This window comes from Bufo bufo, chromosome 1, assembly GCF_905171765.1.
Source record: "Bufo bufo chromosome 1, aBufBuf1.1, whole genome shotgun sequence".
Lineage (NCBI taxonomy): Eukaryota > Metazoa > Chordata > Amphibia > Anura > Bufonidae > Bufo > Bufo bufo.
In genome coordinates this window covers 452,809,262-452,824,127 of record NC_053389.1, presented here as the reverse complement: position 1 = coordinate 452,824,127, position 14,866 = coordinate 452,809,262, and the positions used below count along the sequence as shown (strand labels likewise).

At 43.8% G+C, this 14,866-nt stretch overlaps 1 protein-coding gene across 2 annotated transcripts in view; it reads right to left on the bottom strand.

The window, feature by feature from the left end:
• PPM1H (protein phosphatase, Mg2+/Mn2+ dependent 1H) overlaps positions 1-14,866 on the bottom strand; it is a 233,048-nt gene that overhangs the window by 80,820 nt on the left and 137,362 nt on the right. For both annotated transcript variants that reach the window (XM_040408372.1, XM_040408363.1), the window contains exon 5: positions 9,394-9,478. In XM_040408372.1, the coding sequence (XP_040264306.1) occupies positions 9,394-9,478 (85 nt within the window). The remainder of the gene's footprint in view (positions 1-9,393; positions 9,479-14,866) is intronic.

Sequence of the window (14,866 nt, the reverse complement as noted above, 5' to 3'; positions counted from 1 at the left end):
ATTGCTCCAAAAATTTCCAGCTGACAACACTGGCGGCAGAGTACGTAGATCCTTGGGCAACCGAGGAGGGGAGACTAGGGGAACACACAGCAGTTCCAACAAAGGCAGGGCAACATTCTCCAAGGCCTGGGACAGTTTCATGACACCCCGCCAGCACCCTCACCCTGATCCGCGGCCTAGTGTCACAAGGAGGGAAACATTTTGGAACATGGTGAAGGAGTACGTAGCATACCATGTCAGCGTCCTCAGTGATCCCGCTGTACCTTACAACTATTGGGTGTCCAAGCTGGACACGTGGCACGAACTGGAGCTTTACGCCTTGGAGGTGCTGGCCTGCCCTGCCGCGGGCGTTTTGTCAGAGCCATTGGCGGATCCAGGGGGTGGGGCAACGGGCGCCCCCCGAGAATATAGGTAGAGCAAGGGGCCTACTGACCATTCCGGCGGCGGTGGCAGCGGCAGGGAGAGATGAGCGCTTCCATTGTAGAAGCGCTCATCTCTATATTCATCTGATGAACGGTGCGGGGCAGGGGAGAGGCATCTCCCTTGCCCGTTCCTCTGATAGGGTACAGTCACTAGGCCTGCAGCCTATCAGAGGCTGGTGCAGGCGGCGTGATGACGTAATTGCGCAGCATGAGCCGTACAGAGCGGGACACATGCCGGAAGAGGCCTGCATAGCATCGCAGTGTCATGGAGGTAAGTATAAGTGTTTATTGTTTTAATTATTTTTAGTACAATATGGCAAGAAGGGGGGTGGGGCCGTATATACTGGCAAATTATGGGTGGGAGCACTATGGAGAAGGGGGGAAGGAGCACTATGGGGGCATCTAATGGGGGCTCTATATACTGACACATTATGGGGGGAGCACTATGGAGAAGGGGGGGGAGAGCACTATGGGAGCATTATATAGGGGCATTTAATACCGTCACCCATTTTGGTGCCACTATGGGGAAGGGGGGAAAGAAGCATTATGGGGGCATGTATGTGGGGCAGTCTATATGGGGATTTTATACTGCCACATTATGAAGGGCACTATGGGGACGGGGGAGGAGTACTATGGGGGCACTATATAGGACGGGGAGGAGCACTATGGGGGCATCTTCTGGGGGCACTATATAGGAGTATTTTATACTGGCACAAATTATAGGGGCACTATGGGCACCTTAGCTCAACTGGGGGCACTAAGTGTTTTTTGTAGTGGCACACAGTACGGGTCATTGCATCACATGAGGGCACTCTGGGGACATTGACTCTACTGGGGGCACTAAGAGGAGTTTATTTTAATTTTTTACTGCCACACAACGGAGCATTTTTTGTACTGGCGCACATTATAGGGGGGCTTTATTACAACTGGGGGACTATGGGAGCATTATTACTTCTGGGACACAATTACTTTTGGGGGCATTGTAAGAGCACTATTACTACTAAGTGCACTCTAGCACAGAATTATTACTATTGTTGGGATTTTGGAGAGCACTATTACTGTGGGGGCGCCCTGGCACAGTATCAGCTTAGCACAGTTATTTTTGGGGGACATTGTGGTTACACTATTAGTGTCAGGGGCACTATTTGCTGGGTGCAGTTATTTTTTTAGAGCATTGTGTTCCAATAATTATTGAAGGGGGCGCTATCTGTGTGTAACTAGTATTTTCAGGGGTTTTATCTGTTTCTACAGTATAGTTTTGGGGGGCACAGCGTCTTAGTATTAGGGGTGCATGATGGGATGTTGAGTTGGTGGGAGGAAAAGTAGTAAACTAAGATGTCTGTCTGTCTGTCAGTCAAACTCTGCAGAGATGAGAGATGGCTGAAATAAATCATCATGGTGGTCTGGTCTGAATGGAGAAGATGAAGAAAGAGAACATCTACATCAAAGGAGACGTCACTGGATGTAAGATGTATGGGCGCGATATATGGGTGGGGCTGTGTGTGGGTGTGGCTTGAGGGTGGGCAGGGACACAGGATCCCCATAATCTCCTATTGTCCGGGGAAGTGCCCCTCCCGAGGCCAGGCTCTGGATCCGCCACTGGTCAGAGCGGGTATTTAGTGCTGCTTGGGACATACCCTAATAACTGATAAGCGCATCCGCCTGTCAACTGAAAATATTAACAGGTTAACTCTTATCAAAATTAACAAGGCCTGGATTGCCCCTGACTTCTCTACTCCACCAGAGGAAAACAGCTGAACATAAAGGCACTTTAAATGTGGCTTTTATGGTGTATTGAATACACTGTATTCCCATGTACCCCTTCCACCACAAAAAAGGGTATATGGTTCAATCTTCCTTTTCTCGTCTCCCTCCATCATATCAACATGCTTATTAGGCTGCCCTCGCTCCTAATGTTTTAAAGGGTCAGCTCTGCAGCAGACCCTCACCCCTAATGTTTTAGAGGGTCACCAGCAGGCCCTCACCCATGATGTTTTAGATCGTCAGATCAGCAGCAGGCCCTCGCCACTCATGTTTTAGATGGTCAGATCAGCAGCAGGCCCTCGCCACTCATGTTTCAAAGGGTCAGCTCAGCAGCAGACCCTCACCCCTAATGTTTTAGATGGTCAGATCAGCAGCAGGCCCTCGCCCCTAATGTTTTAGAGGGTCAGCTCAGCAGCAGACCCTCACCCCTAATGTTTTAGATGGTCAAATCAGCAGCAGGCCCTCACCCCTAATGTTTTAGATGGTCAGATCAGCAGCAGGCCCTCGCCCCTAATGTTTTAGAGGGTCACCAGCAGGTCCTTGCTCCTAGTGTTTTTGAGGGTCACCAGCAGGCCATCAATCACAATTTTTCAAGGGTGTGTGTGATGCCCTCCTTTATGTGTAATAAAGGGTGTATTGGAGTGCCGGTTCCTTGTAATTTTTGGCAGCCCTTTCACTTAGTGCATAGGATTTATGAGTGAAGGAGTCCCACTACCTGAACAATTGTACCACAATGTAAATGAGGCCCTCCTTTATGTAATATACAGGTTGTATCGGAGTGCCTCTTCCTTGTAATTTTTGGCAGCACTTGCACTTTATATACAAGTGAATATACAGGAAAGAATGTTTCCTAACAATTTTTCCTCTAAAATCGATTTAATCTTGTCAGTCTGTAAAAGTGACCTGGGAGTCCAAGATGGATCGAGACATCCTTCCCATGCTGTTCCCGAACCATTTCGGTGGTGTTTCCATCAATTTCTGACCTGTTCCTGTGAACCAGACACCCTCCCCTCTTCAGAGCAGGCGGTGCCTGGTTTAATGCTCGGGTTCTCCCATTGACTTCCATTGTGCTCGGGTGCTCTGTAGAGCACCCGATCATCCCAAAAAGTTCTACTCGAGCACCCAAGCACTTGGGTGCTCGATCAACACTAGTTTTGAGTTGTCTGTGCCTCAGGTGGCAGAATAAAATGAAGAGCAATTTAATACTTCATTCAATCCGCATTTTGTTCTAGAAAGTCATGCCCTACATAAGGCTTCTTTTCTGACTGGACTGAAAATGGCTATGTTTCAATTATTTACAGATGCATGCTAGGAATCTATACAATGTGCCATCAAAGACTGGATATGATCAAAACCTTAACCCTTATCTGCCAGCGTCATCAGCTCCAATGCTCATATATGTTCACTCAAATACATTCACAATGGTTTTATTATCAGATTGTAGTCCTCCATAACAGTCAATGTATTATGTATGTAATAAGTCTCTAAATAAGTGAAATCCAACTCAAAAAGGAAAACTTGATTTTGCTCCTGACACCTTATGTGAAGGAACGGTGTGCAGAACTTTGCTTCCAAGCAGAGTTGTTTGAGCACCAGAATTCAGTTTGTGATGCAAGAAGTGATTTCCTGTCAGCCATATTACCGCATTTTTCGCCCCATAAGACGCACTTTTTCCTCCCCAAAAATGGGAGGAAAATGCCCCTGCGTCTTATGGGGCGAATGCTGGCAGTTTTACATCGCTGGATGCGATGTACAGAGCGGGGGCCGGGGGAGGGACTGGGAGGAGGAGCTGGGGGCCGGCAATAGCGGTGGGGCGGTGCGGTCACTGTACTATAGCCCCGCCCCACCGCTCCGGTATTGTAATATAAAATGTATTTTTGAATTAAACGTTATTAAACATGCCCCCCTCACTCCTAATTGTACCGCATATCCTAATTGCTTGTGTATAATGCCGGCAGGCAGGCCGGGCGGGCGGCAGCGTAACTCCCTGATGTCACGTGCCTGCACCGCCTCCTTTATGAATGAAGCAGGCGGCGCAGGCAAGTGACGTCAGTGAGCGACGCGCCGGCCGCCCGTTCTGCCTGCCGGCATTATACACAAGCAATTAGGATATACGGTACAATTAGGAGTGAGGGGGGCATGTTTAATAACTTTTAATTCAATAATACATTTTATATTTGTATACTGGGGCGGCGGCGGCGGGGGGGGGGGGATTACACAGAATCTGTGGATGGCACAGTTAAGGGGTGGGGTCTGTGGATGGCACTGTTATGGGGTGGGGGGTCTGTGGATGGCACATAAGTGTCAGTCATCCACAGATCCCCCCATAAGTGTCCGTCATCCACAGATCCCCCCATAAGTGTCCGTCATCCACAGATCCCCCCATAACAGTGTCCGTCATCCACAGATCCCCCCATAACAGTGTCCGTCATCCACAGATCCCCCCATAACAGTGTCAGTCATCCACAGATCCCCCCATAACAGTGTCCATCATCCACAGATCCCCCCATAACAGTGTCCGTCATCCACAGATCCCCCCCATAACAGTGTCCATCATCCACAGATCCCCCCCCATAACAGTGTCCGTCATCCACAGACCACCATTAGTTCCAAACCCACCAAAAGCACACCTTTTGGTTAAAAAAATATTTTTTCTTATTTTCCTCCCCAAAAACCTAGGAGCGTCTTATGGGCCGGTGCGTCTTATAGGGCGAAAAATACGGTAGTTCCTAGCCCAGTCTGACTTACATTAACATAGCCTACAACGCCTTCAATCAGCAGTTTCACTACAACAAATCACTGTAAGACCCCCTATCTAATATAGGCACATATTGAATGTATACAGAACTGTGTAGTGATTAGTAGGGACTACATGTAAAGAGTATAGTACAGTGAACCTACCCTTAAAGATGCACTCCCACAAACATTATTTTTCTCTGGCTTGTTAGAAGAATGCATGACGTAACCAGTGACTGCATTTGTGAGTTATCACCTCCCTTCTCATTCTCAGCTGTGTCATGTGACCAACTCTGATTTCCAACTGACACAGGGCAGGAGATCAGTTTCTCTATTCATTTCTATGAGACTGACATTCAGGCTCCCATAGGAATACATAGAGAAACTGACTTCCTGTCCACACATAAGATGCTGTGTTATTTGGAAAGTCTGATTGCTGGTCACATGACACAGCCAAGAAGCAGAAGGGAGGGGATAGCTCACAAATAAAGCCACTGGTAAGAATATTCACTACAGTTTGCATCATATACCTTTCTAACAGGTCAGAGAATAAAACAATTTGTGGGAGTGCCTCTCCCCCAATGTAGGTACTTGTATGTAATGGCAGACAATCTATGCAATATATGAAAAGTGTACCCTCTTGCGGGGAATATTGTCTTTTATGTATTTCAGAATAAAGTATTCAAAACAAAAAAAAATAAAAGGACATCACAAAGAGATTGCCATATGACGCTATGGAGTAGGGTTGCATCGGGTATCAAACTTTCGATACCCAATCGACACTTTTGTACCCTGATCGATATGATACCGGGATTCGCTATTTTCCGATACTAGGCTGCGCTACTGCACAGCCTAGTATCTGTTAGAGAACATGACACGCGCCGCCCTCAGAGCGCATCATGTTCTCATGAGTCGGCACAGTGGAGAAGGAGGCAGTCCCTCCCTCCCCACTGTGACGCAGCTACTGCTGGCCACCAATAACAGTAACACTGAGAAGGGGGGGGGGCTGTTGGCCACTGCGCCACCAATGAAAGGGGAAAGTGGGGGAGGCCACTACACCCCCAATGCATACAATTAACCTCTTAATACAATTGTACGTTGCAGGTGCCGGCTCTATCACACCTTGTCCCCACCCCAAAATAGGATAGGACTGTTCTAATATGGGCCGGACGTTCCACCAAATGTGGAATGCAAGCGGCTTTTTTGGTGTTTTATTTTTTTCGAGTGGTATCGAATGGTATCGAGTATCTCAGTACTTTTTTATGCTATCGAAATCAAATCTAAATTTTGGTATCATGACAACCCTACTATGGAGTTATGGGAATGACAGGTACTTTATCATAGCATGGCAGGGTCAGTGACAGCTATCTCATGTGCTGGACCGCCTTTAGCCTCACATATAAATTTAAGAAGGGACGCCTCTTCGGGCCATACCCATTAGCTAGCGACTCCCCCATACATACGCACATTCAGCTCAGGAGAGGTGCATGTGTTCTCAATAGTGAAAGTGAAATAAGTAGTTACCAGACACCTCTGAAATGGGCTGAAATCCAAGCGGCCAACCCTTCTGCCATCCCCTTGAGATCTGCCATAGGGGCAGAGTCGGGACGCTCTCCCATACTCTTTATGATGGGTGGTCGGCCCCCAAAAAAGTCTGGTTAGGTCGATACGTTTAATGTGAATAGCTACCTTAGAAGCACAAAAGTAGAATGTATTTAATAATCACAATGAACTCCATTCAGGTTCTGAAGGTTTTTTTATGCATCGGAAAGCAATGACCAAAAACCAGAAAAAGAGAAGAAGTTCATAGCTAGTTGTAAAACATGTTCTCTTGAAATGCAGTTAAAGGTGATCTTTGACTTTCTTAGGATCACATAATTTGAATGACGCACATCCTGGAAGAATAAACTGTTTATATCTTATGGTTTATTAATTCTATATATTATATGACATTTGTGTGCGTTTCTTTTGTTATTATAGCAATTTTCCATTCAGCATACTTTTTTGAAGTCTCCCTTCCATGGAAATATGCCAGATGTTACACTAAATAGGTTATTTCATCCTAAATTCATTTACTTGTCCTGCTGACAGACTTTCTGATGTCTCAGAAAAGATAAATACATGCACAAATCCCTTTTTAATGATCAGAGTGATGCAGGGAGAACAACTCTCCTCACCACAACATGGGGAGCTTCTTAGGCTCTCTTCACACTTGAGGTAGTTCTTTTCCATTAGTTTCTATTTCTTTTCGATGGAAAAATCTGTAATAAATCAATGCCAATAGCTCATGAAGGATCCATCACAGATCCTATTAAAACAAGCCTGTCCTGATCATCTCCAGCAGACACAGTTGAAAGGCCAATTAAAGCAAGTATGTTACCTACCTTAGGCTACTTTCACACTTTTTGCTGGATCCGTCATGGATCAGTAAAAACGCTTCCGTTACTGATAACACAACTGTCTGCATCCGTTATGAAGGATCCGGTTGTATTATCTTTAAAACAGCCAAGACGGATCCGTCATGAACTCTATTGAAAGTCAATGGGGGACGGATCCATTTTCTATTGTGTCAGAGAAAACTGATCCAATTAATTTATATTGTGTGTCAGGACGGATCCATCTTGCTCCGCACCACATCGCAGACAGAAAAACGCTAATTTCAGCGTTATTCTGTCCGCAATGGGAATGCAACCAAACGGAACGGAATTTATTCTGGCAACTCCGTTCCCTTCAGTTTTGTCCCCATTGACAATGAATGGAAACAAAACAAAAGCGTTTTCGCCCGCTCCTGCGTTCCTATGACGGATCTCAATAGCGGAAAGGGAATGCGCAGATGTAAAAGTAGTCTTATACTGTCTTCTCCTAACAAAGAAAAAGCTGTCAATCAGCAGAGGGCGGGTGCAAGCTCATGAATACTGCAGACTCCAAGTTTATCAGTTGTAGTGCAAAGAAATCATCATAAAATGAAAGTAGACCATGTTCACACATAAAACATGACTATGGTATTGGTTATTCAGCTTGATACCCTCTTTACCTTAGTTACCTAATCCCCCCAAATAAGGCCGACACCAAGCTCTGCTCAGCTCTGAACCCGGACAACCCCTTTACCGCCTTCCTGACCAGGCCTAATTCTGCAAATCTGACATGTGTCACTTAGCTTTAGAACATTTTTATTGACCCAAGCCATTTTGAGATTGTTTTCTCATGACACATTCTACTTCATGATAGTCATAAATTTTAGTCAATATATTTCACCTTTATTTATGAAAAAAATCCCAAATTTACCAAAAGTTTTGAAAAATTCGCAATTTTCTAAATTTTCATTTCTGCTTTTAAAACAGAAAGTGATATCTCATAAAATATTTATTACTTAACATTCTCCATATGTCTACTTTATGTTGGCATCATTTTGTAAATGTCATTTAAAAAAAAAAAATTTTTTAGGATGTTAGAAGGCTTAGAATTTTAGAAGCAATTCTTAACATTTTTATGAAAATTTTAAAAACCCACTTTTTAAGGACCAGTTCAGGTCTGAAGTCACTTTGTGAGGCTCTAATTTAAAACTATGTCCTCTTGTAGCAGTTTTTCTTCTTTTAAATATTCTCTCCTCTTTTACCTTGTTGATTCCCTTTATGTATTTAAAAGTTTATATCATATCCCCTCTCTCGTCTTTCTTCCAAGCTATACATGTTAAGGTCCTTTAATCTTTCCTGGTAAGTTTTATCCTGCAATCCATGTACCAGTTTAGTAGCTCTTCTCTGAACTCTCTCCAAAGTATCAATATCCTTCTGGAGATATGGTCTGGGCAATTGCTAAGGGCCCACACTCCTGAGGGTTCCTAGGCCTGGGTTGGGAATCTGACCTTGGGCCTGTCCTTCAGGGGGCCGCTCGACAATTAAACTAGAACTGCATTAATGAAGTTACGAGCCCAGCAAAGCTCAAGGACCTGTGATGACATCATTACAGGTCCTTAAATTCCTAAGAAAATACAAGAACTGCATGCGCCCAGTGACAAATTTAAAGCTATTGCCCTCAGGAGCTTCTACATCGCGCAGGCAGTCCGCGGTACTGCGCCTGCATGAGATTTCACATAGCGGAGGGGGGCAGCGGCAAAGAGTTTGGGTGTGGGCAGTTACTTATGCTGGAAGAGGTGTGCTTGGGCTCTAAAGGAAGGCGGGCTGGGCACTGTACGGGGGAGAAACTGGGCTTCAGAGAAGGATAATAACTTCCCTCTTGGCACCTTGGACACTCATTTGCATAACATAAAAAGTGGATTTTATCGCTAATGAAACCATGAAACAAAAAAATGAAGACTACAGCAAGAAATAAGGTATTTTATTGTACATGGCAGTAGTAACACCTTAATATGCTCAAACCAGGTGACAGATTCCCTTTAATGTCTGGTCAAGGCCACACCTTATCTAAAACCAGCCCTGTGTACACTGATGTGCATTCATTTTGTCTGACTTACTAGGTACTGAAGTCTTTGACGCTCTGTTTCTGGTGTAAATTCTGAAGACATAGGAATGATTTCTCCATTTCGAATAATTATAGCCCTGAAAGAAAAAACAATTTATTTGTCAAAGCTTCATTTTACATTAACATTACGGGAAAAAAATTTTTTGCCCTTAAAGGGCTTCTGTCACCCCACTAAACCTTTTTTTTTGCTTACTTATAATCCCCACACTGCGATTTATGCCTACATAATCTAATGAATCATTTTGGTCCTGTAGATTTTGTTTAAAACATGCTTTTAAAATATGCAAATTACCTTGCTACTAGCAAGTAGGGCGGCTACTTGCTGGTAGCAGCCGCATCCTCCGATCCTAAAGATGCCCCCTCCACATTGTGATTGACAGGGCCAGGGAACGGAATCGTTCTCTACTGGCCCTGCCTGTATGCATTCAAAATCTGGCGCCTGCGTCGCGGCCGTACCGGTCTTCAATCGGCGCAGGCGCACTGAGAGGCGGCCGCTCGCTCGGCCGCTCCATCCTCAATGCGCCTGCGCCGATGACGTCACATCTACACCCGGCGCAGGCGCATTGAGGATGGAGCGGCCGCCTCTCAGTGCGCCTGCGCCGATTGAAGACCGGTACGGCCGCGACGCAGGCGCCAGATTTTGAATGCAAACAGGCAGGGCCAGCAGAGAACGATTCCGTTCCCTGGCCCTGTCAATCACAATGCGGAGGGGCGTCTTTAGGATCGGAGGATGCGGCTGCTACCAGCAAGTAGCCGCCCTACTTGCTGGTAGCAAGGTAATTTGCATATTTTAAAAGCAGGTTTTAAACAAAATCTACAGGACCAAAATGATTAATTAGATTATGTAGGCATAAATCACAGTGTGGGGATTATAAGTAAGCAAAAAAAAAGGTTTAGTGGGGTGACAGAAGCCCTTTAAGAGAGTAAAATTGGCTTCTACCTCACAGGCTTTTTTTTTTTTTTGCTTTCCTCTGGATCAACTTGCAGGATAACAGGCCGAACTGGATGGAAAGATGTCTTTTTTAGGCCTTATGTACTATGTTACTATATTACTGGGTCTTTAAAATGACCGACCGGTTCACATTAATTAGGGAACAAAGAACACTTCCTGCTTGTCAAGATCTACTGTTGGATTGGTCATCAGTGCTCATGTGTGCAGTACTGGCCAATCCAAGGGCAACAGGGAGTGTCTAGGACTACCAAATACACAGTGTACATCAGGTAGTGTGAAGCGGTGCAGTCATCTTGGATGGCAGAAGAGAATCCCGGAAATTGGCTGATCCACAGCTGGAAAGATGAAAAGGAGGTCACCAGGTTGGTGTTCTGGTTTTTGCCCAGTTAACATGATTTTTTTTCTTGAACTGGAGGGATGCTTTCAAGTGGAACCCCAACTTTATACAAACATTTGTGAAAAGAAATGTTCTAGTTCATTGTCAGCTAGCAAATACTGTAGCTCTGAAAGTCTATCGATTTAAAATACACCTAGCTCAGATATTATGGTACAATTGCTCAAACTCTAAGATGGTATAAATTTTTAAACTCTATGAACTTTTGGTAAGTGATCAATTATTTCATGGTATGGATACATAAGTAATTTTCTATAATTTCTGGGCACCTTCCTGTTAAATAACGTTTTGCAGAGTCCACACAGGAGAGTTTCACACACAGAATTTTTTGGAAAAACACCACTGTAGTCTCAGCCAAAGTCAGAAGTGGATCCAGCAGGAAGGAGAAGTATAACTTTCCTCTGTTTCCCTTCTTTCTGAATCAATTTCTGGTTTGGGTTAAAAAACTGCTGTGTGAGACCATCCTCCTGTATTTTGCGGTCTGTAAAACACAGATACGCAAAAAAAAAAAACGATTAAATCTGTGTGACATCCATTTTTTGCAGATCCATTGTAACAATGCCTGTCCTTGTCCGCCAAACAGACAAGAATAGGACAATTTTTTTTTTTTTGTGGAACCGACATACAGAAACTGAATGCACACGGAGTCTTTTCAGTATTTTTTGCGGACCCATTGAAATTAATGGTTCCGCATACGGACCTGTAAAAAACGGAATGGAAAAAAATACAGTCGTGTGCATGAGCCCTTCAGTGTGTGGACTCTACATAATGCTACTTAACAGGAAAGTGCCTGGAAATTATAGAAAATTACTTTATGTTTTCCATTCCATGAAATAATTGATCATAATTGAGTTAGAACAAATTACATTTGTATTCATTTTTTTTCTACATAGATCTTGTTATTACGCAGGAGTAAAAAATGTTAATAATTCACAGTTCACTAAATTTTATTTAAAGGGGTTGTCTCACTTCAGTAAGTGGAATTTATCATGTAGAGAAAGTTAATACAAGGCACTTACTAATGTATTGTTATTATCCATATTGTCTCCTTTACTGGCTGGATTCATTTTTCCATCACATTATACACTGATCGTTTCCATGGTTACGACCACCCTGCAATCCATCAGCAGTGTCCGTGGTTGCATGCTATAGGCTAGTGTTTTTTCCACACGACTGACAAACTGCAGGGTGTTCGTAACCATGGAAACGAGCAGTGCATAATGTGATGGAAAAATTACTCTAGCCAGCAAAGGAAGCAATATGGATAATCACAATACATTAGTAAGTGCCTTTTATTATCTTTCTATACATAATAAATGCCATTTGCTGAAGTGAGACAACCCCTTTAATAATTATGGTATATTAGGCAGTGAATACAACACAAATGCACATAAATGCTGAAATTTTGGCTATATTCATATGTTATTTCAGTGTGGATTTCGTCATGAAAATCTACTGTAATTTACAGGACAATATATGTGGAGAAGGTTTTTAAAACTGAAAAAAAAACAAAAAAAAAACAAAAAAAAAACGAGAGTACACACTGACCACACAATCATTCTGTTGTGGAAATGCAAAGGATTTTTTTACCATGTGATGAACAGAGTGAAAACCAGAGTCTAATCTCTATGTAACGCGTGAGGATGTTTAGAATGGATTTTGTGAGAAAAGGCTTGCTACACGTGAACATATGATCCCATTTGCATCAAAGACTCCTTGGAAACCTCAACCAGGTCTTTTGAAAACGGTACGAAAGATCAGGCAGAGCTGCTCTTTTAAACGGAAGCCATGAAACAAGTGTGAATATAGCCTAAGAGCGATATAAAACAAAATGAATCAAAAACGTTTCCTGGAAAAAGCGGGTAAATATGTTCTAGTTCTAGTAGGCTAAACCCGGTACTTTGTTGTGTCTCTTACACAGCACAGTGATATCAGATGTTGCCTGCAAAACTATGATGGTAATACATGTCAACATACTGATAACTGTGACAATTATCCAGACAGTTATGCTCCATTAGATTAAAACCGATATTACTACATTATACATGTATAGAAGCTACGGACAGAAAATCTATTCCGAACAACCGGCATGTAAATACCAAATAATTAGAGTTTGAAATTATTGACATTCCACAGAATGTACCGTTCTCCATATTCTACAAAAGATGCTGTTAAGCCCAACTGTCACCAATTAAAAATGTTGTGTCATGAAGACAAAACCTTTCTAAAGGGAAGCTAACAACGTACTACCATTGAAAACCACAAGCTGCCACCCATATCTGCTGCAACGGCTCCACAACAGCACTCGGAGGGAGGTCCCAAGCCAAGGACTTTCCATCATGGCATCCATATGTCCTAACAAGGCATATGGATAGGGGTTGTCTTGGTAAGACCACCCGATTTAACTACAGAAACCTGTAGAAAGTCCATTGATATAAACTTATTGCTATTTTAAGAGCTAGTATTTAGGCTCTGCTGACACCAAGATCAAGACTTCTGTTTCTAATGGATCACAAGTGTAATTGCTACACCAAGAAGGAAATAAAATGGAAATAAAATATTAAAAAATCTAAATTTATTCAGTATCGAGTATGAGAGCCATATGCAGAAATAAACGCATTTACATGCCTTGGAATACTATAAAGGAAGAGTGTTCTGCCACACTTAATGCACTTGGGAATGCAAATCATCAAGATCTGCAGCCCCATTTGCAATTGCTGACCATCTCATATGTGCTTGATGGGTGATAAGTCCAAAGACACTGCAGGCCATGGTAGCATATTTAGGCCTTGCAAGCTAATCACAGTAGCAACGTGGCCTGGCGCTGTCCTGCTGAAAATCGGCTGCTGGGACAATGTGAAAAAATGGCTGGTTTCACGAGCAAATCAATCTAACGCCAAGCTGTTAGTGTATCTGAAAGGAAGACAAGAGGGATATGGCTACCATACATTATGCCACCTCACACCGTAACCCTGGTTTACCGTTCCCTTGTAAAGGCCTCTTCATGGCATTGCCCACTTGCTTTGCAGCTCAATCTCTGCTATCACTGCATCCAAGATAAAAGAAGAACTCCATTCCAGCCTCCATTCCAATCTTGCTGAGTATCATGATAGTCATTGAGAGCGGTGGAGTGACGTCAATGGAACATCTGTACCTGGATGTTTGGCTCATAGCCCAATGTCGTACAAACTCCTTCTGATGGTTTATGTAGACCAGGGGTCAGCAACCTTTGGGACTCCAGCTGTGGTGAAACTCCAACTCACAGCATGCTCCATTCACCTCTACAGGAGTTCTGAGAACAGCCAAGCAAGTGTCCATGCTGGGAGTCGTAGTTTCAACAAAGCTGGGGGGCCAGAGGTTGCTAATCCCAGGTGCTGACACTTTTTGCCGCCCTAGGTGTGGGATGTGACGTCCAATTTCACATGCAGTGCAGAATGGATCACTATGTGCCATTCTAATCAGACGATCTGTCCATGCAGAGCTCTGTGCACCTTTTGCTGTCTTTTCAATTTGTTGCTCTTCTACCAACCACCTGGACATGAAACAATGAACAGTGCCGACCTCTTGACCTAGGAGCATAGCGATCTGCTACAGCAATAAACCAAGGTCTCTCAATTCAAGGTTTCAGTCCCTCTCAGTTTGCGACAAGTGGGGATAACTGGCGCATCGACGAAGAGGAGGCATAGCACAATCATTATAGCTTGGTGTATTTTTTTTTCATCTAGCTGAAAAACCCTGCTTTCTGTCTGGCATTTATGCCTGTCCCACATGCCTCAGATTGGAGCTAGGTGTTTGAAAAAAATGGATAATTTGCAGATCTTAGCAACACCTGCTACTGCCTCGATTTGCATAACCTTATGGCACAGTTACACAAATTTATGAAGCTACACTTTATAAAGTGTATTATACTGCCACCCATTAAAGGAGTGCAGTGTAGGGGCGTGGCCTGAGAGCGCATGGAGTAGGACGCACCGCTCACAGCTCCTGCCGGCATCCTGATCATTAGTGTGGTAGCAACGTCTATTTCGATTATTTTTTCTTACCTGGTGGGTGAGAGGAGACCGGAGAGTGTGGGGGTGATTTTGAGAGCTCCGACATGCCGCGAAAATCCAACAAGGG